The sequence below is a fragment of the Bos indicus x Bos taurus genome, chromosome X, assembly GCF_003369695.1.
Source record: "Bos indicus x Bos taurus breed Angus x Brahman F1 hybrid chromosome X, Bos_hybrid_MaternalHap_v2.0, whole genome shotgun sequence".
Lineage (NCBI taxonomy): Eukaryota > Metazoa > Chordata > Mammalia > Artiodactyla > Bovidae > Bos > Bos indicus x Bos taurus.
Genome location: NC_040105.1, coordinates 49,171,055 through 49,197,051, shown reverse-complemented (window position 1 = coordinate 49,197,051; position 25,997 = coordinate 49,171,055). Strand labels below are relative to the sequence as shown.

Here is a 25,997-nt window from a genome sequence, read left to right as displayed (position 1 = left end):
GTAGCTGTTATGCACTGCAAAGGGCACAGCAGGGATGGGAGTACAGTTGCCAAAGGCAATCAGTTGGCTGACTGTCAAGCCAGAAAAACGGCACTTTACAAAACCCCTTCACTGCAGAGGCCTTTGATCTAGACAGGTCCTGTGGAACAGGAAAAACCACAATATAGTGAGGAAGAAATAGAAAGATATGAGAAAAGAGGAGCAAAGATTACTGATAAAAGATGGTTACAGTCCGAGGATGGACAATTAATACTTCCTGAAAATGCTCAGTGGAAAATTCTTAAGAGTTTACACCAGAGTTTTACTTTGGGTGCAGAGAGTACTTACCAGATGGCTTCTCATTTGTTTGAAGGTAAAAATGGAATGAAAACATTAAAGAACATTATCAAAAGGTGTGAGGTTTGTCAGAAAAATAACCCAAAGACTGAAAAGCTAGCAAAATCTGGATTACAACTAAGTGGGAAGTATCCTGGAGAGAACTGGGAAATTGATTTTACTCATATGCCAAAATCTTATGGATATTCTTGCTGACAAGTTTGGGTGGATACTTTTACTGGATAGGTTGAGGCTTTTCCCTGTCATAGTGAACAGGCTAAGGAGGTTATAAAGATTTTAATCCATGAAATTATCTCCAGGTTTGGGCTGCCACGGAGCCTTCAGAGTGACAATGGCTCCACCTTTAAAGCTGCTGTAACTCAGGGGGTATCTGAAGCTCTAGGAATAGAATATTACTTACACTGTTCCCGGAGACCCCAATCCTCAGAAAAGGTTGAAAAAGCTAATGACATTATCAAAAGACATCTGCACAAATTAATTCAAGAGACACAGGACAATTGGATTCAAGTTCTACCCATAGCTTTAATGAGGGCTCAAACTTCCCCCCAGAAGGAGGGACTGTCCCCCTTTGAATGTATTTATGGATGGCCTTTCTTACATACAGACATTGTTATAAACCCTGAATCCTTGGAATTAACTAATTATGTAACTCAGCTCTCAGCATTTCAACAGGCATTAACAGAACTCTGAGAGACAACTCCTGACCCAGCCTCTGAGTCAAACAAGCCTCTATTCGAGCCAGGAACTGAGGTCCTCATAAAAACTTTGGGGTTTGGGGGCCCATCCCTCGTGCCCCTCTGGAAAGACCCTTACCAGGTTATTCTTTCTTCTCCCACAGCTGTCATAGTGCCAGGAATTGATTCATGTGTACATCACACTCGAGTTAAGAGGTGGCACCCTGATTAGAATTCAGTGACTTCATTTTAAGTCTTTCAGATGGGCCTGATAATCTATGTGAGTCTACTTCTGCTGACTCCAAAAATCCTGAGTCTGTTGTTTGATCCTCCAGACAATGCCTTCTTGTCCTGGGCTCACTCCTACACTGCATTCCACAATCAGTCTAACGGCTTAGTCTCCAGAGCACTCCCCTCTTCATCAGTGAAAGACTTCCCATGGTGGACATTTCCACTTCAAGGAAAAGACTTTCTCCAAGTCTGTGAATACCTTCTAGAACAATCATATGTGATGCCTCTTCATCTGATGACATCTAACAACCCTAAGATGGACAGGTGCAACACTTTGTATTTTAACTATGGACATAACGTGACTTTTAATTTTGATTATACACTGTCTCTGTTTAATGACTATTTTGCTACACATAAGACAATTAGGTCTAGAGCTAATGGTTTTTTACCTGAGGTTTATCAAACATGGGATGAGGTTATATGGGTAATTCCTGAAAAAGGACATCTAATGTATACTGCCCCTATATGCTGGGAACAAACAGAGCCATCCCCAGAAGTTAGCCAACAACTTAATTACAATGATTGGAAACAATTGAGATTTTTGCCTCAGAAAATATACAATGTAATCATTCCTGCGTTTTCCAACCCCAGTTCAGGTCCTCCCTTTGTCTGGCCAGGCACTGACTGGGACTAGATATCTCAGTTATGCTGGCTTGCTCCAAACAGGACTTATTGGATATGTAGCTCTTACCTATGGGCATGGCTTCCCCTTGGTTGGATAGGGAGATGCACCCTGGATCTAGCCTTTACTCATGGCTTTATATTTTCAAAGCTTCCAGAAGAGCCTGCTAATTTACTCCACCTTAAAACTCGGTGGGCAAGGTCTGTATTTCACTGGTATGATTATTTGGCTACAGTGTTTGTTCCCTCTTTGAGAACTACAGATGTTATGCTATGAGTGGATGCTCTGACTAATTTTACTCAACAGACATTACAAGATTCTCAAAAAGCTATTTCAGCTCTTAATGCTTAACAAGCACAAATTAGAAAGGTGGTTTTATAAAACAGATTGGCTTTAGATATTCTGACAGCTGCACAAGGAGGAACTTATGCCATATTCATACCCAATGCTATACATATATACCTGATATGAGGACTAATGTTACTCATTTTACTAAACACATGAACAAGATGATTGGGGATATGGCTACTCCTGAAGCCTCAATTGCCTCACTTTGGGAGACGTTAACTAGTTCCCCATGGTGGAAAACTATCTTAATTACAATAATTCTGATTGTTTTGCTTTTGCTGTTTGCTCCCTGCATCTGTAACTCTGTAACTGGATTTGCTTTTAGTTGCATGAAAGCTTTTAAGTTACAAATGGTTGCTCAAACTCCTGTTACTGCTGCAGCTTTTTCCAACTACTACTTGGGGCCCCTGGATCAGAAATCCTCAGTATGAGGGTTTGGAGAATATATTGCCTCATCAATTTGGGGACAATGCCCCTTGTCAGCTTGCAAGCAGTTACAGAATGAAAACGACGCCCGTTTTCCCTAGACAACACAATTCTCTTAAAAGAAAAGGGGGGGATGAGAGGGTAACAGGCAGGAAGGGCAGGGGTCTCCAAAAGGAGGAAATGGGCTGCAACTGTTAGACATTTTTATCTCTCTTAAGCAGCAGGAGGAAACAAACTAGCGATATTTTTTTTGTCATTCTCTATACAAATTTAAAAGGAGGTTTCTCTTAAAATACTGTGTTGCCATAATGACACCTGGTTTCACCTGAAGTTAACTATTCTCAAACCTGGAGTTAACCAATGCATTTTTCTTATGGAAATGTTTGTCTTAAGCTATGGTAATGTACCATGGCAAATGTTTACCCCAGACTCTGTCTTCAAGTCGGTTCCACCTAATGGCTCGGAACCTACGTGACAAACCAGTATGTTATACTCAGACATTGTTCCCCTAATCTATGTAAACGAAACTACTTGTATAGTTATCTGCCCTTCTACAAGATTCAAGTCAATCATTTTCTGGCCCTGGTTGACTCTCTGGTGCCAAGATTATCCCAAAATACATCTTATGGATGAGGGGCCTGGTGCATTCTGAGTTTTAAGACATTCCGTTCTTTCATTAACAAACTTCTAGTTTGTTTTATATATATATATATATATATATATATATATATATATATATATATGCTTTCTATGTCAGAAGCTTTCTTTATCTCCTTTATAGTTTAATAAAACTTTATTTCACAAAAGCTCTGAGTGATCAAGCCTCGTCTCTGGCCCAGGATTGAATTATTCTCCTCCAGAGGCCAAGAATCCCGGCATCTTTTTGTGTTTCAACAACAACCTTTCAGACCTTACCTATAATAATTAGAAAAGTGACTATTAACAATTTAGTGATCATTGAAGTAGATCAAGAAGGTGGAGAAGTAGGATGTGAAACTCACCTACTCCCCACAGATACATCAAAAATACATCTACATGTGAAAAGACTCTCACAGAACACCTACTGAATACTGGCAGAAGACCTCAGACCTCTGAAAGGGCAAGAAAATCTCCATGTAGATGGGTAGGACAAAAGAAAAATGAAAGAGAAAGAAATTGCAATGTCATCTGTGCCCCTGAGAGGGAACTGTGAAAGATGAAGGGTTTCTACACACAGGGAAGTCCACTCATTGGTGGGGAGGTCAGTCCGTATGGGGGCGTGTATTTTGGAGCCTCAGAAGAGAGCACAGTAACAGGTTTATGAAAGCAAAGCATAGAGAGACTTCATAGAGGATTTAGTGCTGACTGGCACTCCCTAGCCTGAGATGCTGGTCCGTTGGGGCAGGGCAAGCTGGGTAGTGAGACTGGGGCTTCAGAAGGTAGGTGAGGGGAGAGGACTAGGATTGGCTGTTCGAAGATAGCCTGAGGTGGCTGGGAGGTACTACACCACAACAGAGGAAGTCTGGGAAGAATCCTGGGCCCAGCAGAGATGCAAGGTACTGTTGTTGAGGGGCACATGAGGAGATGGGCAGGACCATCATAGGAGCTTCTTTTGTGGCAGGGCACTGCCTGAATGAACTATGGGGAGAGCATGAGCCACTGTTGCCATCTCAGAGTCCAGAGGTGACAAGGAATTCTGCCACCACTGAGGGTCCTGTGAGGAGGTACAGGTCACAGCCTTCACTGTCCCAGGAGTGTGCATAAACTGCCAAAATCAAGGGTCCTGTGACCTGGTGCCAATCTCTGCTCCCACCTGCTCAGGAGTATGTGCAGCCAGCTACCTCTACCTAGGGACCCTCAACCAGCAGCCAACTGTTACCAGTACCTTCTTGAAAGCAAGTGTTCTGACCATGCACCTGCACACCCACTATTAAGGGGATGATGGCTAACACATGCTGAGGAAAGGGATGGCAAGCATCCAAACCAAAAAGAGCCCTCATGTCAAAAAATATTAATATTAAACTCACACAAGCTATTCAGGGATGCTGCTGCTGCTACTGTTGCTAAGTCGCCTCAGTTGTGTCCGACTCTATGCGACCCCATAAATGGCAGCCCACCAGGCTCCCAGGTCCCTGGGATTCTCCATGCAAGAACACTGGAGTGGGTTGCCATTTCCTTCTCCAATGCATGAAAGTAAGAAGTGAAAGTGAAGTCGCTCAGTCGTGTCCGACTCTTAGCGACCCCATGGACTGCAGCCTATCAAGCTCCTCCATCCATGGGATTTTCCTGGCAAGAGTACTTGAGTGGGGTGCCATTGCCTTCTCCGTATTCAGGGATACTCACACATATAAATAGCCCTTCAGACTATAGTCAATGTTTGTTTTCTCCCAAACTCACAGAGTAGGAGAATAAGCAAAATAAAAAAGTAGAGGAATCACTCTCAGTTAAAAGACCAAAAGAATTCCTCTGAAGGAGCAAATAATGAAACAAACCTCTTCAATCTAGCAAAGTTGGCTAGATTGTTCAGCTGGCTGGCTGTAGTTGTTCAGGCACTAAGTTGTGTCCTGTTCTTTGCAACCTCATTGACTGCAGTGTGCCAGCCTTCCCTGTCCTTCACTATCTCCTGGAGTTTGCTCAAATTCATGTCCACTGAGTTGGTGATGCTATCCAATGATATCCTGTGTCACCCTCCTTCTCCATTTGCCTTCAGTCTTTCCCAGTATCAGGGTCTTTTCCAATCACTTGACCCTTTATATCACATGGCCAAAGTATTGGAGCTTCAGTGTCAGCATCAGTCCTTCCAACGGATATTCAAGGCTGACTTCCTTTTGGATTGAACGGTTTGATCTCCTTGCAGTCCAGATGACTTTTGAGGGTCTTCTCCAGCACAATAGTTCAAAAGCATCAGTTTTTCAGTGCACAGCTCTTTTTTTAGTTCAACTTTCACATGCATACATGACTACTGGAAAAAAACATGGTCCGACTATATGGATCTTTGTTGGCAAAGTAATGTCTCTGCTTTTTAATACACTGTCTAGGTTTGTCATAGCTTTCCTTCCAAGGAGCAAGCATCTTTTAATTTCATGGCTGCAGTCACCATCCGCAGTGATTTTGGAGCCCAAGAAGATTAAATCTGTCACTGCTTCTACTTTTTCCCCTTCTATTTGCCATGAAGTGATGGGACTGGATGCCATAATCTTAGTTTTATAATGTTGAGTTTTAAGCCAGCTTTTTCACTCACCTCTTTCACCCTCATCAAGAGGCTCTAACATATCATTTTAAAATGGAGGTAATTAAAATGAAAATACTGAATGAATTAAAAAAGGCTATTGACAGAAATACAAGTTACTGTAAAAATGAACTAGAAACTATAAGGAGGAGACAAGAAAATTTTTAAAATTCATTTGCTGAGATGAAAGCTTAGCTCAAGGCAATGAATAGTAGAATGAATAATACAGAAGAAAGAATAAGTAACCGGGAAGATAGAATAATAGATAATACTCAGTCAAAACAGCAGCCTGAAAGCCAAATGAAAAATGACAACAATAGGAGACATACGAGATAATATAAAGTGGACCTATTTATTTGTAATAGGGATTTCAGAAGGAGAATAAAGAGAAAAGTGGATTGAAAATGTACTTGAAGAAATTACGACTGAAAATTTCTCAAACGTAAAGAAGGAAACAGTTATCCAGATACAGGAAGCATAGAAGGCCTCAGACAAAATGAAACCAAATGGGTCTACACAAAATATATCATAATAAAAATGGAGAAAGTTAAAAATAAGGAGAGGATTCTAAAGGCAGCAAGAGAAAAAGAGTTAATTGTAAGGGAACTTCCATAAGGCTATCAGCTGATTTCTCTAGAGAAACACAGCAGACCAGAAAGGAGTGTCAAAATATATTCAAAGCCCTAAAAGAGAAAAATCTGCAACCTAGAATATTCTAACTGGAAAGCTTATCATTTAGATTAGAAGGATACATAAAGGATTTCTCAGACAAGCAGAAACTTGTCTGAGAAAAGAAAAGAGCAATACTAGGTTATCTCTAAATAGAAAAGAATCAAGAAGATATAAGAAGGAGGAAATCACAATAGGAAAGTAAATCGCTTAAATTAGCCAGTATACAGATCAAAAAAAAAAAAAAAAAAGCTATTTTTGAAAACAACAATGAACACAAGGAACAGCAAGAGGATAATTTGTATGGAAATACAAAAAACCTTGAATAGCCAAAGCTATCTTGAGAAAGAAGAATGGGACTGGAGGAATCAACCTACCTGACTTCAAGCTCTACTACAAAGCCACAGTCATCAAGACAGTATGGTACTGGCACAAAGACAGAAATATAGATCAATGGAACAAAATAGAAAGCCCAGAGATAAATCCATGCACATATGGACACCTTATCTTTGACAAAGGAGGCAAGAATATACAATGGATTAAAGACCATCTCTTTAACAAGTGGTGCTAGGAAAACTGGTCAACCACTTGTAAAAGCATGAAACTAGAGCACTTTCTAACACCATACACAAAAGTAAACTCAAAATGGATTAAAGATCTAAATGTAAGACCAGAAACTATAAAACTCCTAGAGGAGAACATAGGCAAAACACTCTCTGACATAAATCACAGCAGGATCCTCTATGACCCACCTCCCAGAATATTGGAAATAAAAACAAAAATAAACAAATGGGGACCTAATTAAACTTAAAAGCTTCTGCACAACAAAGGAAACTATAAGCAAGGTGAAAAGACAGACTTCAGAATGGGAGAAAATAATAGCAGATGAAGCAATGGACAAACAACTAATCTCAAAAATATACAAGCAACTCCTACAGCTCAATTCCAGGAAAATAAATGACCCAATCAAAAAATGGGCCAAAGAACTAAATAGACATTTCTCCAAAGAAGACATACCGATGGCTAACAAACACATGAAAAGATGCTCCAAATCACTCATTATCAGAGAAATGCAAATCAAAACCACTATAAGGTACCATTTCACGCCAGTCAGAATGGCTGCGATCCAAAAGTCTACAAGCAATAAATGCTGGAGAGGGTGTGGAGAAAAGGGAACCCTCTTACACTGTTGGTGGGAATGCAAACTAGTACAGCCACTATGGAGAACAGTGTGGAGATTCCTTAAAAAACTGAAAATAGAACTGCCTTATGATCCAGCAATCCCACTGCTGGGCATACACACTGAGGAAATCAGAATTGAAAGAGACATGTGTACCCCAATGTTCATCACAGCACTGTTTATAATAGCCAGGACATGGAAGCAACCTAGATGTCCATCAGCAGATGAATGGCTAAGAAAGCTGTGGTACATATACACAATGGAGTATTACTCAGCATTAAAAAGAATACATTTGAATCAGTTCTAATGAGGTGGATGAAACTGGAGCCTATTATACAGAGTGAAGTAAGCCAGAAAGAAAAAACACCAATACAGTATACTAACGCATATATATGGAAATTAGAAAGATGGCAACAATAACCCTGTATACGAGACAACAAAAGAGACACTGATGTACCGAACAGTTTTTTGGACTCTGTGGGAGAGGGAGAGGGTGGGATGATTTGGGAGAATGGCAATGAAATACGTATAATATCATATATGGAACGAGTCACCAGTCCAGGTTTGATGCACGAAACTGGATGCTTGGGGCTGGTGCACTGGGACAACCCAGAGGGATGGTATGGGGAGGGAGGAGGGAGGAGGGTTCAGGATGGGGAACACATGTATACCTGTGGCAGATTTATTTTGATATTTGGCAAAACCAATACAATATTGTAAAGTTTAAAAATAAAATAAAAATTAAAAAAAAGATATAAAAAGGAATATCAAAATCATAATATATGGGGAAGAAGGGTAAAGAAAAGTCAAAGAATTTTTCTTTTTTCTTTTAGAATGTGTTTGAACCTATATGACTATCAGTCTAAAGCAAGCAGATACAGGAGGGGGTTAACATACTTGAAAAACAGGGCAACCATAAATCAGAAACATACAGTAGATTCACAAAACCTACAAAGAAGAGAACACAAACATAAAATAAAAGGAAATCATTAAACCACACACACACAAAAAAAAAAGGAAAAAGAAGAAACAAAAAATCAACTAGGAAAACAAGGTTTGAAATATCAATAAATACGTATGTATCAATAATTACCTTAAGTGTCAATGGACTGAATGCTCCAATCAAAAAAGACATAGAGTGGTAGATAATATGCCAAAAATCACATAATGATACTTCTTCATAAATAACTTTACTCACTTATCAACTGACTGTTCAATTCAGTCCTCCTTCAACTTTGTCCAAGATAAAGAATTGGAAATTACAGACTTGCAAAACAATTTATTACCTAGTGTTTGGAATCATTCACCTTCTCAACATGGACACAAATATATTTCAAATTTCCCCTTTATAAATAAACTCAAGGTTTTCATCCCCAGAGGCAATGCAACACTGTCAAATCTTAGATACATGATAGAAATATGCCTTTAATTTATAAAGTGGGAACAGGTAAATTGCAGAAAAAGGAATGCATTTAACTGAGGGGCATTTTCTGGCAGATTAATTTTAGGAAAGAAACCATATGGAAATTGAGTATCTAGAAATTGATTCTCTTTAAACTACTGTCTTTAATCTCCTACAACTTGAAAAGACTTTTTGTAGCCAAACTCAATTTGAAGCCTTGCCATAGATAATACTGCTACCACTACTATATCTGCTGTCACAACTGATTTTTACCATTGAAATCACGTAGAATCCTTTGGGGCTCTGGATCACAAAAGCCTTTCTGTGTCCCTTGTTTCTTTTTTGTAGAAAATAGGTTTCATTCCACCTCCATGGATTTCCCTGAGTTCCAAAGGGCTGATTCAAACAGATGCTAATCTGGCAAAGGAGAGGATGTAGAGACAAGGGAGAAACAGTCAAGGAACAATATGCAGTCTTAGGGCAGAGTCTTAGTTTCCCTAAAGAGATATACATAGCAATATACTTGAGATATTTTGCAGGTAATGAAATCCCTGCCAGGTGGAAGAAGTATGCTGCCCACAAGCACACAGACTCCAGACCAGTTGGAACCAGGTTGATGATGCTGACTCCCGAGCACCTCACAATCAACCAATTAGAAGAATGTCTATGAATTGATTGTGCCCTCCTCCTTGAACCATTACTATAAAGCTCCTCACTACCTCCTCCAGATTGGGACACACAGTTTTGAGAGCATTAGTTCATTGTTGTCTGCATTTGCCTGGCAAAGTAATAAAGCTATTATTTTCTACTTCACTTCAAACCGTCCCTGAGATAAATTTGATACCAGAGTATGGAGGCCAAGTTTTGGCTATACCATCAAAAATTGACCATACATTTGTAAGAGTTCACCTTTCTTAACTGTAGTATCTTTGTTTTATCCTCCAACCATCTACAGACCACAAAGTTTTCCTATAATCATTGCATTCTCTTTGATTTGTACTTGCAAAGTTTTGCTACTGAGTTCAAGCTTGCTCTGCTCACCACACAACAGGCCATTTAACTGAAAAGGGAAGTGTTAAAGCAAGGAATAAAACTTTATTCTGAAGGCCAGTTAACCCAGAAGATGTCAGACTAATGTCTCAAAATAACCATCTTGTCTGAGTCTGCATGCCAGGTTCTTTTATAGAACAGAGTGGTGGGTAGTGGGAAGGTGAGGAAGCAAATAAAAAGGCCACTAATCTTGCAAATATCTCCTGGAATGGCAAGCCTCCGGGAATGGATGTGTTAATTTCTCCTTTCCAGTAATCATTCACAGGTTGACAGAGTTCTGAAAAAAGCCATTTCAGTTTAACATTCAAGCAGAGAAACAGGGTACCAGAGGAAGACCATTGTGTATAGACAATATCCTTTTATGAACAAAAGCAACAGAAAGCAAGATTAAAGTAAAACAAACAGATCCAACATGGAGTCATAATTGGCTCTTTCCTGTAACATTTTCAGTATCTGATGGATTTTTGACTGCAACATTAAAATCCACAAATAAATGTCATCTACAGATGTCAGTCTGAAGACTTTAGGCTATTTAAAAGTAAATACCCACAGTCTTCTTTAAAATTTACTTGTAATTGGAAGGTAATAGCTCTACTTCTGCTTGATTGACTATGCTAAAGCCTGTGACTGTATGGATCACAACAAACTGGAAAATTCTTCAAGAGGTGGGAATACCAGACCACATGACCTGCCTCCTGAGAAATCTGTATACAAGTCAAGAAGCAACAGTTAGAACTGGACATGGAACAACAGGCTGGTTCCAAATTGGGAAAGGAGTTCATCAAGGCTGTATATTGTCACCCTGCTTATTTAACTTATATGCAGAGTACATCATGAGAAATGCTGGGCTGGATGAAGCACAGGCTGGAATCAAGACTGCTGAGAGAAATATCAATAACCTCAAATATGCAGATGACACCACCCTTATGGCAGAAAGTGAAGAACTAAAGAGCCTCTTGATGAAAGTGAAAGAGGAGAGTGGAAAAGTTGGCTTAAAGCTCAACATTCAGAAAACTAAGATCATGGCATCTGGTCCCATCACTTCATGGCAAATAGATGGGGAAACAGTGACAGATTTTATTTTGGGGGGCTCCAAAATCACTGCAGATGGTGATTGCAGCCATGAAATTAAAAGACGCTTGCTCCTTGGAAGAAAAGTAATGACCAACCTAGACAGCATATTAGAAAGCAGAGATGTTACTTTGTCAACAATGGTCCATCTAGTCAAAGCTATGGTTTTTCCAGTAGTCATGTGTGGATGTGAGATCTAGACAATAAAAGATGCTGACCACCAAAGAATAGAGGCCTTTGAACTGTGGTGTTGGAGAAGACTCTTGAGAGTCTCTTGGACCACAATAATTTCAAACCAGTCAATCCTACAGGAAATCAGTCCTGAATATTTATTGGAAGGACTGATGTTGAAACTCAAGCTCCAATACTTTGGCCACCTGATGAGAAGAACTGACTCATTGGAAAAAAACCCTGATGCTGGGAAAGATTGCAAGCAGGAGGAGAAGGGGACGACAAAGGATGAGATGGTTGTATCGCATCACTGACTCCATGGACATGAGTTTGAGCAAGCTTCGGAAGTTGGTGATGGACAGGGAAGCCTGGTGTGCTTCCATGGGTTCACAAAGAGTCGGGCATGACTGAATGACTGAACTGAACTGATGGCCTCATAATTTTCACAAATACACCATTATAATTAAATCAACTTACGGAATTCTTGTGTTCATGTTATCTTGTTGCTCCTTTCTTAAGTTTCAACTAATTAATGTTGTATTCTCAGTAACTGAGGCATGTTAATTTAACTGCTGAAATATTCATTTTATTTAGTTGTAAACATTAAAATTGATAGATTTTGGAATAAAATGGGAAAAAAAACCCATGATATTTAAGTTAAAGAAGAGAACTCAAGAAAATGTGCTTTTGGCCAAATGTGTTGAAACAGAGAGTTAGAATAATGGTTACCAGAGGCTAGCAGATGAGGGGAGATGGGGTGATAGTGATCAAAGGGTATGAACTTACAAGTTCCAAGGATCTAATTTACACCATAGTGATTATGGTTAATAATGCTATATTGTATATGTGAAAGTTACTAAGAGAGTAGATCTTAAGTGTTCTCTCCACAAACAAGAAAAGGTAATTGTATGATGAAAATAAACTAGAGTGCATGTGCCTTTGTCTTTAGGGGCTTCCCTGGTGACTCAGTGGTAAAAATGTGACTGCCAATGCAGGAGACACAGGTTCGATCCCTGGGCTGAGATCTCCTGGAGAAGGAAATGGAAATCCACTCCAGTATTCTTGCCTGGGAAATCCCTTGGACAGAGGAGTCTGGTGTACAGTCCATGGGGTGTAAAGAGTCAGAAACAACTGAGAAACTGAAAAACAATAGCCCTTCTCTTTGACCAACTTAGCCCAAAGCAAACAGGTATTGGGGAAATTTTCTGAAGACTCTAATAGTTTGTTGAAGTGTTTCAGGCCCTAACTCTGGTCTGTGATTTAATTTGGAAGGATGTTCAAGTATTTCTACCTACTTGTTTCACTTATGAGGAAAAACAGAGAATCTGCTCAGGGGAAGCTTGCCAGAGACCAACCCAAATGTTATGCTATGGGTGGAGATGCAGTCCCAAATAGGAATCCCTTTGAAATTATAATTCCCTGGAGGGAACAGAAGCCAGGAAGTACATGATCAAATGTGTATTAGAAGGTATGAGAAAGTGTATGAAAAAGTCAGTTAACTATGAAAAGGTTAAAGGAATGACCCAAGAAGAAAAAGAAAATCCAGTCCTTTTTCACGGGTGGCTTGTGCAGGCCTTTAGGAAATATACTAATATAGATCTCTTCACTTCTGAAGGTCAGTGTCCTACTGGGACAGCACTTATTAGTCAATCTTCCCCTGATATTAGGCAAAAACTCCAAAAGTTATAATTTAGCACCCAAACGCCCATGCCCCAATTCCTAAATGTAGCCTTTGGGGTATTCAATAATTGTGACCAAGCTCAGCAGGAAGAGAGAGCCCAACGTGAGGAAGGATAGGCCAAGACTAATGAAAAGCTGATAGCTGTTGCTGTCAGCCATGCTTTGTGATCTCAGGACAACCTGAGGGAGCCAAGAACATCCAACTATCTGCATGGAGGTAAGCCCAATAAGAGGGAATGCTACTAATGCAAGTCAATAGGCCACTTGGTCTGAGATTGCCAGAAAGAACTCCCCAGGCTATGCCCAGCCTGCAAAGATGGCCATGCTGGACTACTGAGGCTGCCCAGGGATTCTGGCAGCTTCCCATAACAAGATGTCTATTTCTATCGAGGAGTTCTGGGTAATCTTTGATGTGGCAAGTAAGAAAATTGATTTTTTGATTGATACGGAACTCACTTATTCTGACTTAATTTCTCACGCTGAATCTCTCTCCTCCAAAAGCTGTACTGTGACTGGTGTCAATGGAAAGCCTCACACCCACCATTTTACTTGCCCTCTCATTTGCCAATTTGAGCAGAGGTTGATTTCACATGCCTTTTTAGTTGTACCTGAGTAACCCACCCCACTACTGGGGAGAGACCTTCTGAGATCCCTCAGGGCCATACTCCAGTTAGGAGGCTCTAAGCAAGCCCCTTATCTTGACTCTGATTAAAACAGACCAGCTGGAAAAGCAAGGTCTTATTCCTAGCCATATTCTACAAGCAGTGAACCTTTCAGTATGGGACAAAGAAATCCCTGTAAAGGCCATAAATGCCCAAACTGTAAGAATTAGTCTTAGCCAGAAAATGCTTAACCTAAGATGAGACAACCGTAAAGTTGAAAGTGAAAAAGGGTTTACAACACCTCACAGATAAATTCTTAAGGCATGGCCTCTTAGTACCCTGCCAGTCTCCATGCAATTCTCTTATTCTGCCAGTTGTTAAGCCAAATGGATTGCTTAGGATGGTTCAAGACCTTAGAGCAGTGAATGCAGTGGTCCCTATATATTTCCTCATGGCCAATCCTTATAGCATATTAACCCAAATCTTAACCCAAATCCCTGAGGATGCTAAATGATTTACTCTACTCAACCTCAAGGATGTCTTCTTTTGGATCCAAGTTCATTTCTTATCACAATGTCTGTTTGCCTTCAAGTGGACTAACCCCAACTCAGGCCAAATGCAACAATATACCTGGACAGTATTGCCTCAGAGCTTTTGGGACAGTCCCACACTTGTTCACCCAGGCCCTAGGAAAGTAACAAAGTGAAATACACCTAAAAGAAAGTGCTATTCTACAGTATATAGATGATATTTCAATATTTAGTCCCTCCATAGAGACCTCCGGAGAAGGTAATGGCACTCCACTCCAGTACTCTTGCCTGGAAAATCCCATGGATGGAGGAGCCTGGTAGGCTGCAGTCCATGGGGTCGCTAAGAGTTGGGCACGACTGAGCAACTTCACTTTCACTTTTCACTTTCATGCATTGAACAAGGAAATGGCAGCCCACTCCAGTGTTCTTGCCTGGAGAATCCCAGGGACGGGGGAGCCTGGTGGGCTTCCGTCTATGGGGTTGCACAGAGTCGGACATGACTGAAGTGACTTAGCAGCAGCAGCAGCAGCAGCAGCAGCAGCAGCAGCATAGAGACCTCAGATCAAAATACCATTGAAATTCTTTATTTCCTTGGAACTCAGGGTTACAGAGCCTGTCAGACAGAGGTACAAATCTCAAAGCAGTGAGTTAAACATCTGGGATATATTATAAACCCTAGAAGTAGACAGTTATCTCCAAATAGAAAACAAGATATATGAGGCCCAAGCAACCCAAATACAAACAACTCCATACCTTTTGGGTATGTCAGGATTTTGTATAAATTAAACCTAAGCCAAGTCCAGAAAGCTATACAAGAATATGGCAAAAGAATACAGCCTGCTCTAGATGACAGTCCCAGTTAAAAACCCTGGGGACTAGGTATTTTTAAAGACCTGGTGGACAGCTGCTCCCAAAATAGAAGGGTCCTTACCATGTCCTGTTGAGCACCCCTACAGCAGTTAAACTCTAAGGAGTCACTAGCTGGGTTCTTCTGTCCAGGATTAAACTTGTCTCCACTGATACGTTACAGGAACCTGAAGTTCCACATTCCAGCTATTTCTGTGAGTCCATCCCTTCCTCTGAGTCTCTACAGGACATGGAATTCACAGGACAGCCTGAAAATTCCCAGGTGAGCCACTACAAGACCTGAAGCTCCTATTCAAAAAGACAAAAGAAAAAAAAAAAAAAAAAACAAAAAAACACCTTCTTAGACCCTAGGCTAAGTACGCATAGCTACTATTTTCCTTTTGCTTCTAAGTACTTTAATTAACGTACAGAATAATTGATACGCTCTGGTGCATGCATGCTAAGTCACTTCAGTCATGTCCAACTCTTTGTGACCATATGGACTGTAGCCTGCCAGGCTCCTCTGTCAATGAGATTCTACAGTCAATAATACTGGAGTGGATTGCTATGCCCTCCTCCAGGGGATATTACCGACCCAGGGATCGAATCTGCGTCTCTTATGTCTCCTGTGTTGGCAGGCTGGTTGTTTACCACTGGTGTCACCTGGGAAGCCCATGCCCTGGGCTTCAGTAGATTCAGATAACTACTGTCTTCTTCACTCTCACCCTTTCTCTTTGAATTCACTGAACTTCTCTGCTCACGCTAGGTGATTTATATATGACCATGATTGGTGTTACTATGAATCTATTAATTGCCTTAGCTTTTCTGGGCAGACTTCCTTTAGCCACAGGATGGGCAGACAACTCTCTGGTTTGCATTGCACAAACTCTTGCTTCCACCACTTGGTTGACAGAATGCTGGATTTGTTTACCCTGAGGTAAGACCATTATGGGTCATAGCGGCCCCATTTTCCATCCCATAAGGAATTTAAACAAGTTCCTAATGGAAAAATGGTTTTCTACCAAGAATCCAAGGCTCAGGAACAGTAATGTACAGAGTCAGAATTGTTCATTTTCCTACTGAAGAAAATTCTAATGTCTCTTGCCTAACCCTCTCCTTGGAAACAGAAGGAGAATATGAAGTCAAATTGGAAGGATGAAGAATTGGCATTTAAACATCCCAGAGTTTTACAATGGCCCCTCATAAACAAGAACTCTAGTTACCTATTTGCACTCAAACTCTAACTTGCTACCCAATGGAAGAAGGATCCACATTTAAGGAACAGTTATCAGGATGGACATGGATGGAAAGTTTTCAGTATGTAGTTGAAGAACATTTTTAGAACTATAGCATTGAATGGCTAGGTTTTAAAACCTTGGGTGAGTTAGTCTGTTTTGTTCCACCAGGATACATGTTCTTATGTCAGATAGATAAGAAACCATGGCTAATAACTGCCTATGTAATAACTCTACTCTCACACAGTGTATGCTGGGAACCTTGATTACTTTTATCTTAATCCACTTCTTAAATGAATCCAAGTACTGGGCAAGTTCATTAAAACTGTTTACTCAATTAACCTGGTGGCATCCCAGACAGAGGTGCTTATTTCTTTGGGTACATCTTGTTATGATGGTAGGGGGTAGCTGCCCACCAACATGTTCTTAAAAATTTATCTCTTACTCTCACTGCTATTACTAATACTGCTAATTCTCTTACTAATTTACAGAAGTCTCTAGATTGTCTGTTCAAGGTGACACTTAACAACCATCTGCCCCTGGATTATCTGTTGGCAGAACAGGGAGGAGTATGTGCAATTGCCAACACTTCTTTTTGCACATACATTAACACCTCTTTCTAAGTAGAGACCAACACTGAGAAAACTCAACAAACCACCTGGCTTCAACAATTAACCATCAATCCTTGCAATTCAGCATGGGCTAGGACATTGAAAACTGGTTCTCTAACTTGTTCTCCTTGATCCCAAAAGGTATTAAAAACTTTATTATGGGAGGTTTCCATTTTCTTATAACCTTCCTTTTCTCAGCCATACTGCTTTATGTTATATTTTGCCTAGTGCTTTCTTGTCTCCCATACTATTGCAAATCTGCAACTAATACCTTTCGGTCCAAGAAGGAGGTCTGGGACAAACAGGTTCAGACCTTCCATTTTAGACATAGAGAAATACACTAAATTTTAAGCTCGAGATTAACAAAGATATGCTGACCTTGTATAACCAGATTCCTACCCTTGCTTGAGCCTCTGGTTATAATAGTCTTTAACCAGTCTTCAGCTCCAGCTTCTCTAATCTAATTATTTAGTTTGTTTTCTCTAGGACATCACAGGACAATGGTAATGCAGGGACTCCAGCCACTCCCCACAGCAGATACTGCTGAAATAACAATAGAAATCACTATGGGGCCAATTTAAAGAGACAGGGTGAGAGCTCTGTGACTCCAGCTAGGTAGGATCTATGAGCCCCTGACTAGCTTGAAGAAGCTACAGAAGACAGACTTTCACTTTTCATTTTCCCAATAAATATTTCATGGCATCTATGTCTCTCAAGGGGGATTTGAGGCAAGAAGTAGCTGCCCCTACACCAGGGTAAAGTGATTGGAGATTCATTCCCTGTGAACCAAAACTCCAAAATATCAGTAGCAGGACAATTGAGAGAGGAAGCTGGGCCTTGCCCAGATAGAAGATAAGAAACCACATATTTCTCATTCTTGAAGTCATGGGACCTCAACAACTATACATTCACAGAAAATCTTCTTGGAGTTCGGAAGAGGACTGATGCCAAGCTACTTATAGGCTTCTTTGGTGGAACCCATCTTGTATAAGCAATGTGTGTGCACACATGGGAGGATCCTGAGATATACCAAATATGAACTTTGAACCAGGCAAATCAAAATGAGTGGCCAAAGGAAACCCAGAAGAAATGCCCCATAAAAACAATCCACACTATCACGAAAGCACAACTCTGCAATTCTCTCTCTCTTGGAGTCTGCCTGTGTGTCTATACACGTGTACTGTGCTCTTTTTTCCACCTACCTAAGCACTTTACTTATTTCACTACTTTTTGTCCTTGTGGAAATTCTTTTTAGCGAAGCCAAAGAGCCAGGACCTTGTCACTGACAATTGGTCCAGTGGCTAGGGATTCTGTGCTCTCACTGCTGTAACCCAACATCAGTCTCCAGTTGAGAACCAAAGACTCACTTCAATCTGTTGCAGGTTGAAACCACCTGAGATCTATCTGATTATGTTGCAATGGTAATCATTTTTCATTATATAGATATATCAAATCAATGAGTTGTACACTTTAAATTTACACAGTGTTGTATATCAATTCAGAGAAGGCAATAGCACCCCACTCCAATACTCTTGCCTGGAAAATCCCATGGACAGAGGAGCCTGGTAGGCTGCAGTCCATGAGGTCGCTGAGGGTCGGACACGACTGAGCAACTTCATTTTCACTTTTCACTTTTCATGCATTGGAGAAGGAAATGGCAACCCACTCCAGTGTTCTTACCTGGAGAATCCCAGGGATGGGGGAGCCAAGTGGGCTGCCGTCTATGGGGTTGCACAGAGTCGGACACGACTGAAGCGACTTAGCAGCAGCAGCAGCATATATCAATTATATCTCAATGAATCTGAGGTGGAGGGAGAAAACAATGGCCAAAATAACACTAAATCTGTATCTACTGAGCCCAAACTGTGGTCCACCTCCATCTCCCATGGGGAGAATCTCTTTGACAGTCTTTCAACTTCTCAGATACTACCCTCTATGGAAGAATTCAGGATGACTGCTATTTAACTATTTATTGTTATTTCTGCTCTCTAAGAAAAAGTTTACAGTAGGGGAAAAAAAAGAAATATGCTTATAAGAGAATTCAAGAAGAGAGTATGTTTCTGCTCCTATTCTGTGCTCCTATGTTTTGCTGTATTCTTGTGAGAGACTTCTAAGAGAATCACTTAATTATAATAGTTTATCTATTTAACTTGTTCTTCAAAGAACTTCTTAGATTTTCTTAACACATTTTATTTTTTGAATTTGTTAATTCATTAATGTTTGATTTTATCACTTTGTAGCCATCACCCTGCTTCTCTCTTTATTCTTTTTTTTTTTTTTTTTTGGTCCTCTGTATTTGAATATCTAATTAATTTATTTTCTATCTATTCTTTGGAAGTTAAGATCTTTGAGTGCATAGATTTGACTCTGAGTTCATTTACATAGTACCCAGTAAATCAAATACCATTAAATTGAAGCTTGGTAAGAATGCAGATTTCTGAGCACCATTTATATTTTGATAGGTTTGGAGTGGGGTCTAGAAATCTGTATTTTTAAATGAGATCCTCAGATCACACATAGGGAAATCCCATCATATTATGAACGTTTATGTTCTCATTACTACTATTTTTATTACTACTATTTCCCTAAATTCACTCTAAGAACTTTCACTTGTATTTTGTCCCCAAAGTGTTTAATTCTGTTTTAATTTTCAAGTGGTTTTTCATTCACACTTTCATTAATGTCGAGTTTTATTCTGCTGAGATCAAAGAAGATGACCTGTGATATTTGCTTAATTTTTCTTTTTTTTTTTTTGAAAATTAAAAATCTAAAAAAACACAACAGTTTAATCAAAAAATGTCCCTATCACCTAGAATTAACTCTTGCTTTTTTGCCATATCTGCTTCCATATAAAAGAGGAAATACATTTTTAGTGATTTAATTAAATTTCCTTTTAATTACTGTCCTGTGTACCATTTGATTCCCTCTTCCTCATGGGTGCAAATTTATGGTATGAACCATTCTAGTATATTTTCAATAGCTTCATATATATATATATATATATATACACACACACACACACACACACCATAGAATGTTGTTCTATTTAATTAGGTTTTTGAGATCTACATATATAAATTTATTTAGATCTAGTTCATTCCCTTTATCTTCTGTATTCTATTAATCACACTATATTAATACATTCCCCTCTTGATAGACATCACATACCTATTTTTTTTTTCTTGAAGGTTACTAAAGTATTTGTGTCCTAATGCTTCAAATGCTATTAAATGCTGGCAGAAAACTAGGGGGAAAAGTACTTTTTTGCATGGTATAAACCAGAATTAGAAATTTATACATAAATTTTAAGTTATTTGTTTTATTATTCAAGTGCTAGATCTTTATTTCTTCTACTTAATCTGTAATTAAGTTAGACAAATATGTTAATAGCTGCCACTACTATTGTATGCCTGTCAGTTTCTACCTATAACTTCCCACCAAAATAACTTCTCATTTTTTAAAATTGTAAAGGCAAAGCATACTTATAAAAGCTGTCAGAAAATTAATACTTTTATTTTAAAAAAGGAACAATTATTCATAATTTCAGTACCAAGTAATAACCACCATTAACATACTGGTGTATAGTGTTTCAGGGTTCTTTTTACACATTCACCATCTTTAAAGACAGTTTACACATACTAACTGCTTAGAAATAGTTTTAAAATAAAAATATACTTGCTGTATTTTTTGGTATTGAGACATAATGATTGTATAATTTCTAACTGTACAGAAATATAAATATAAAGCTGACAGTGAAAATACTATGTACTTTCCCTATTTCATGTACAGTTTATATCATACAAATAACCACTTATTTTTTAAATAGTGCATATTTGTATGGTAATATAATATATCTACCAATCCTGTGTAAAGATATACTGATTATCTTTTAAAATAATTTTTTGAATGCTGTAGTGCATGTACATTTTTACATATGTATTTTTGCATCCTTATCCAATTATTTTCATAGATGAGGTCTCTAAATGAGGCACTTCCAAATAAAGGTGGAAATATTTAAAATATTGATATATATGTTAAAATTGCCTTACACAACCTACACTTCAAAATTAACATTAGAGGACATTTTCTCAGTTCTCTCTCTCCTGAAGATAAGGCCTATTATTATTTTTCATCTTTTCCAATATAAGACAGAGGAAGAATCTCATTGTTTCAATTTAATTTCTTTGCTTGCCAGTGAGCTTAATGATTCTTTCATATGCCCATTGGCCATTTGCATTTCTTTTGTAAAATGCAGGCTCTGCCCAGTTCTCTTCCCTTCTAAGGGTAGTGTTCACCTTTCCCTTTTTGCTTTGTCAGTGCTCTTTATTTTTCATTTTTGATCTTTTAATTGGGGTCGGTTCGATTCAGGCTTTCACCTGTTCACTTTACTGCTTAATGGAATATATATATGTATATATATTTTTTCCATTAGCTTTTAATGTCCTTTATAGAAGCTGGCTTCCCTTCCTCTCTTTCTTTCCCTCTCTTTTCGCTTGTCTGCTGTTGTCCTTTCGTTTCTTTCTCTCTGTTTCTCTCCCTTATTTTCTTTTTTTACTACATAAGTTTTTAATTTTGACAGAGTTGCATCTATCATTCTGGGCCTGGCGCCGCCTCAGTAGGGGGGGCAGCGGGGAGGAGAGCGCGGAGCTGGGGGAGGGGAAGGGGCGGGGAGGAGCGGGCGGAGCAGTTGCAGAAGCTGCTGGGAGAGCGCGCGGTGGGATCACACGGCGGCCCGGCGGCGGCGGCGGCGGCGGCGGCGGCGGCCCAGAGACCGGAGCGCCGAGACCGCGAACCGCGGCCTACACGGAGCCTTCTTTTCACCGGAGGACCAGTGATCTGCAGTCTTCAACACAGAGGTACCGTGCTCCGCGCTCCCCGCCCGGTCCGGCCCAACCTGCAGTGGCAGTGCCTCCTTCTTTCCTCTCTCTCTCTCTCTCTCTCGCCTGCCGGCGCCTTCCCTGACTGCCTGCGTCACCGCGGCCGCCATGGCTGAGAATGGCGAGAGCAGCGGCCCCCCGCGCCCCTCCCGCGGCTCTGCTGCGGCCCAAGGCCCAGCCTCTACCCAGGCCGAGCCCAAAATCATCAAAGTCACTGTGAAGACCCCCAAAGAGAAAGAGGAGTTCGCAGTGCCCGAGAACAGCTCAGTCCAGCAGTTTAAGGAAGCGATTTCGAAACGCTTCAAATCCCAAACAGATCAGTTAGTGCTGATTTTTGCCGGAAAAATCTTAAAAGATCAAGATACCTTGATCCAACATGGCATCCATGATGGACTGACTGTTCACCTTGTCATCAAAAGCCAGAACCGACCTCAGGGCCAGTCCACACAGCCTAGTAATGCCGCGGGAACTAATACTACCACCGCGTCGACTCCCAGGAGTAACTCCACACCTATTTCCACAAATAGCAACCCGTTTGGTTTGGGGAGCCTTGGAGGACTTGCAGGCCTTAGCAGCCTCGGCTTGAGCTCGACTAACTTCTCTGAGCTCCAGAACCAGATGCAGCAGCAGCTCTTGTCCAGCCCTGAGATGATGATCCAAATCATGGAAAATCCCTTTGTTCAGAGCATGCTTTCGAATCCTGATCTGATGAGGCAGCTCATTATGGCCAATCCACAGATGCAGCAATTGATTCAAAGAAACCCAGAAATCAGTCACCTGCTAAACAACCCAGATATAATGAGGCAGACCCTTGAAATCGCCAGGAATCCAGCTATGATGCAGGAAATGATGAGAAATCAAGACCTGGCTCTCAGCAATCTTGAAAGCATCCCAGGTGGCTACAATGCTTTACGGCGCATGTACACTGACATTCAAGAACCCATGCTTAATGCTGCACAAGAGCAGTTTGGTGGTAACCCATTTGCCTCCGTGGGGAGCAGTTCCTCTTCTGGAGAAGGCACACAACCTTCCCGCACAGAAAATCGTGATCCACTACCCAATCCCTGGGCGCCACCACCGGCTACCCAGAGTTCTGCGACCACTAGCACAACAACTAGCAGTGGCAGTGGATCTGGCAGTAGCTCCAGCAGTGCTACCGGAAACACAGTGGCTGCAGCCAATTATGTCGCCAGTATCTTCAGCACCCCAGGAATGCAGAGCTTGCTGCAACAGATAACGGAAAACCCCCAGCTGATCCAGAATATGCTGTCTGCACCGTATATGAGAAGCATGATGCAGTCTCTGAGCCAGAATCCAGATTTGGCTGCACAGATGATGCTGAATAGCCCTGTGTTTACTACAAATCCTCAGCTGCAGGAGCAGATGCGTCCACAGCTCCCTACTTTTTTACAGCAGATGCAGAATCCAGACACGTTATCGGCCATGTCAAACCCAAGAGCAATGCAGGCTTTAATGCAGATCCAGCAGGGGCTACAGACATTAGCCACTGAAGCTCCTGGCCTCATTCCAAGCTTCACTCCAGGTGTGGGGGTGGGGGTGCTGGGAACAGCTATAGGCCCTGTAGGCCCAGTCACACCCATAGGCCCCATTGGCCCCATAGTCCCGTTTACGCCCATAGGTCCCATTGGGCCCATAGGACCCACTGGCCCTGCAGGTCCCCCTGGCTCCACTGGCACAGGCGCACCCCCTGGGCCTACTGTGTCTAGCTCTGCACCCAGTGAAACCACGAGCCCAATATCGGAATCTGGACCCAACCAGCAGTTCATTCAGCAAATGGTGCAGGCTCTGGCTGGTGCAAATCCTCCGCAGCTGCCAAATCCAGAAGTCAGATTTCAACAACAACTGGAACAGCTCAACGCAATGGGCTTCTTAAACCGGGAAGCAAACTTGCAGGCTCTAATAGCAACAGGAGGCGACATCAATGCAGCCATTGAGAGGCTGCTGGGCTCCCAGCCATCGTAATTACATTTCTGTAACTGGAAAAAATGTATCTTATTTTTGATAATGGCTCTTAAATCTTTAAACACACACAAAATTGTGCTTTACTTTCAGTTTGATTCTTTCAACTTTGTCTAGTTATAAATTTAATATGCATTTTAAGGTGGAGTCCTTTCCTCCCTCTTTGTTTCCTCCCTCCCTCTCTCCTTCCTTCCCTCCCTTCCTCTGTTTTGAATGGTGAGAATCAATGCTGTTTTACTCAAAGGTGTTGCATGCAAACACTTCTTTATTCTGCATTTATTGTGATTTTTGGAAACAGATATCAACGTTTACAGTTGGGTGAACAAGTTTTGTCCTACAGATGTCCAATTTATTTGCATTAAACATTAGCCTATGATAGTAATTTAATGTAGAATGAAAATATTAAAAACAGAAACATTAATTGAAGCTCTATAATTTGTGGTACAATATTGCTTATTGTGACTTTGGCATGTATTTTTGCTAGCAAAATGCTGTAAGATTTATACTATTTGATCTTTTTTTGATATATTTATACACAGTACAGTAAGCACAATTGGAACTGTACATCTCGATAAATTGCAGCAGAATCTCTGAGCAGATATGTATAACCAAAATGAGAAAGAATATAAGAAATATTTCTGGAGCTCGGTATTATCTCACAATTTTGTAGAATCTTACAGCATCTTTGATAAACTTCTCAGTGAAAATGTTGATTAGGTAAGTTCAGTTAAAATATAGTAGAAATGTTTATCCTGGTATCTCTAAGTATACATTTAATTGTACAGAAAACAGTGTGACGTGTCAACATTTGCAAATTGATTGTATATGAACTTAATCTTAGTGCAGCCTGAAGGATCAGTATAGTAATGCCAGGAAAGTGCTTTTTTAAGACTTCCTTCTCAGCTTCTCCCATAAAGAGATCCCAGTACGCATTTTGATTTGTAATTGGAAATGTAACTTTCACTGAAAGTGTCATGTGATGTTTGCATTACTTTTAACTGCTGTGTATAAAGAAAACTGTATCTTTTGACTCCATCAGTTATTTCTCTTGTGCACAGGGAAAATGCATTAAAAATGACTAAAAAAATAAAAAATGAATAAATTTTTTTCTTTTTGCCTTCTGTCCATAGGATCATGTTTAGAAGGATTGCCCAACCCAAGGATTATATAAATCTTGTCCTGTATTTCTCTAATTTTAATGGTTTCATTTTTTATAAAAAAAAAAGTACCTTTGCCCTGTCTGGAATTATTTTGGTGAATAGATTTACGTATTTTACCATTTTTCCCTCAAGTTTAGACTGTTGTTACCTAGTATTTATTTCATTGTCCACATTCCCCCTCCATTTGAAATGTCATACACACACACACACACACACACACTTTATTCTGTTTGAATTCTCTTTAGTACCACTGAACATTGTAGCCCCAGTACACCAGCCTGTAGTTATTGAGTTAGAAATATGACTTCATATCTCTTAGGGCACATCCTCCTTTTGATCTCTTTTATTTTTCACAATTTTCTACTGATTCCAACATGTTTATATTACCAGATGAACTTTATAGTTACTAGATAGCCACTCCCCCCAAATAAATTGGTGATTTGGTTAGGATTGTCTTAAATTGATAGGATAGTGAGAAGTACAGAATTACAATGCTTTCCAGAAACATGATATATTGCCTCATTAAAAAAAAAAACAAAACACTTTTTACATCCTTCAAGAGTTTTATTTATTTAAGCCCCATATAATTTGTAATAAATATATTCCTAGTAATACAGATATATAGGAAACAATTCTGGAGTTGGGAGTTCTTAGTGTGTTACCCATGTTGTGCATTTTTGCTTTATAAGGGAAGAATGTATTTTCATAGATTAGTTTTAAGTTGACAGTTTACTGAAATCTATTAAAAGGTTTTCAGTTGATCCTTTTGAGTGTTTTCTGGTAATCAATCATACCAATGGAAAATTTATAATGATAGATTATTTTCAAAATTTATAACATAGATTCTAACAGCATGGGTTAAACAATTCATGCTAAAGAAAAAATTAGTGGCAGTGACATTCTTGTATTATTTCTCATTTTAACCAGACTATGTTTGCTGCAGCAATTCTTTTTTTTTTTAATTTTATTTTATTTTTAAACTTTACAATATTGTATTAGTTTTGCCAAATATTGAAATGAATCCGGCA

The 25,997-nt window shown here is 40.0% G+C and overlaps 1 protein-coding gene across 1 annotated transcript; it reads left to right on the top strand.

Moving 5' to 3' along the window:
* Positions 1-21,627: 21,627 nt before the first annotated feature.
* On the top strand, positions 21,628-24,930 carry UBQLN2 (ubiquilin 2). Its single transcript, XM_027533915.1, has one exon. It carries the CDS (start codon positions 21,938-21,940, stop codon positions 23,810-23,812), a length of 1,875 nt encoding a protein of 624 aa, XP_027389716.1. The 5' UTR covers positions 21,628-21,937; the 3' UTR covers positions 23,813-24,930.
* The last annotated feature ends 1,067 nt before the right edge of the window (positions 24,931-25,997 follow it).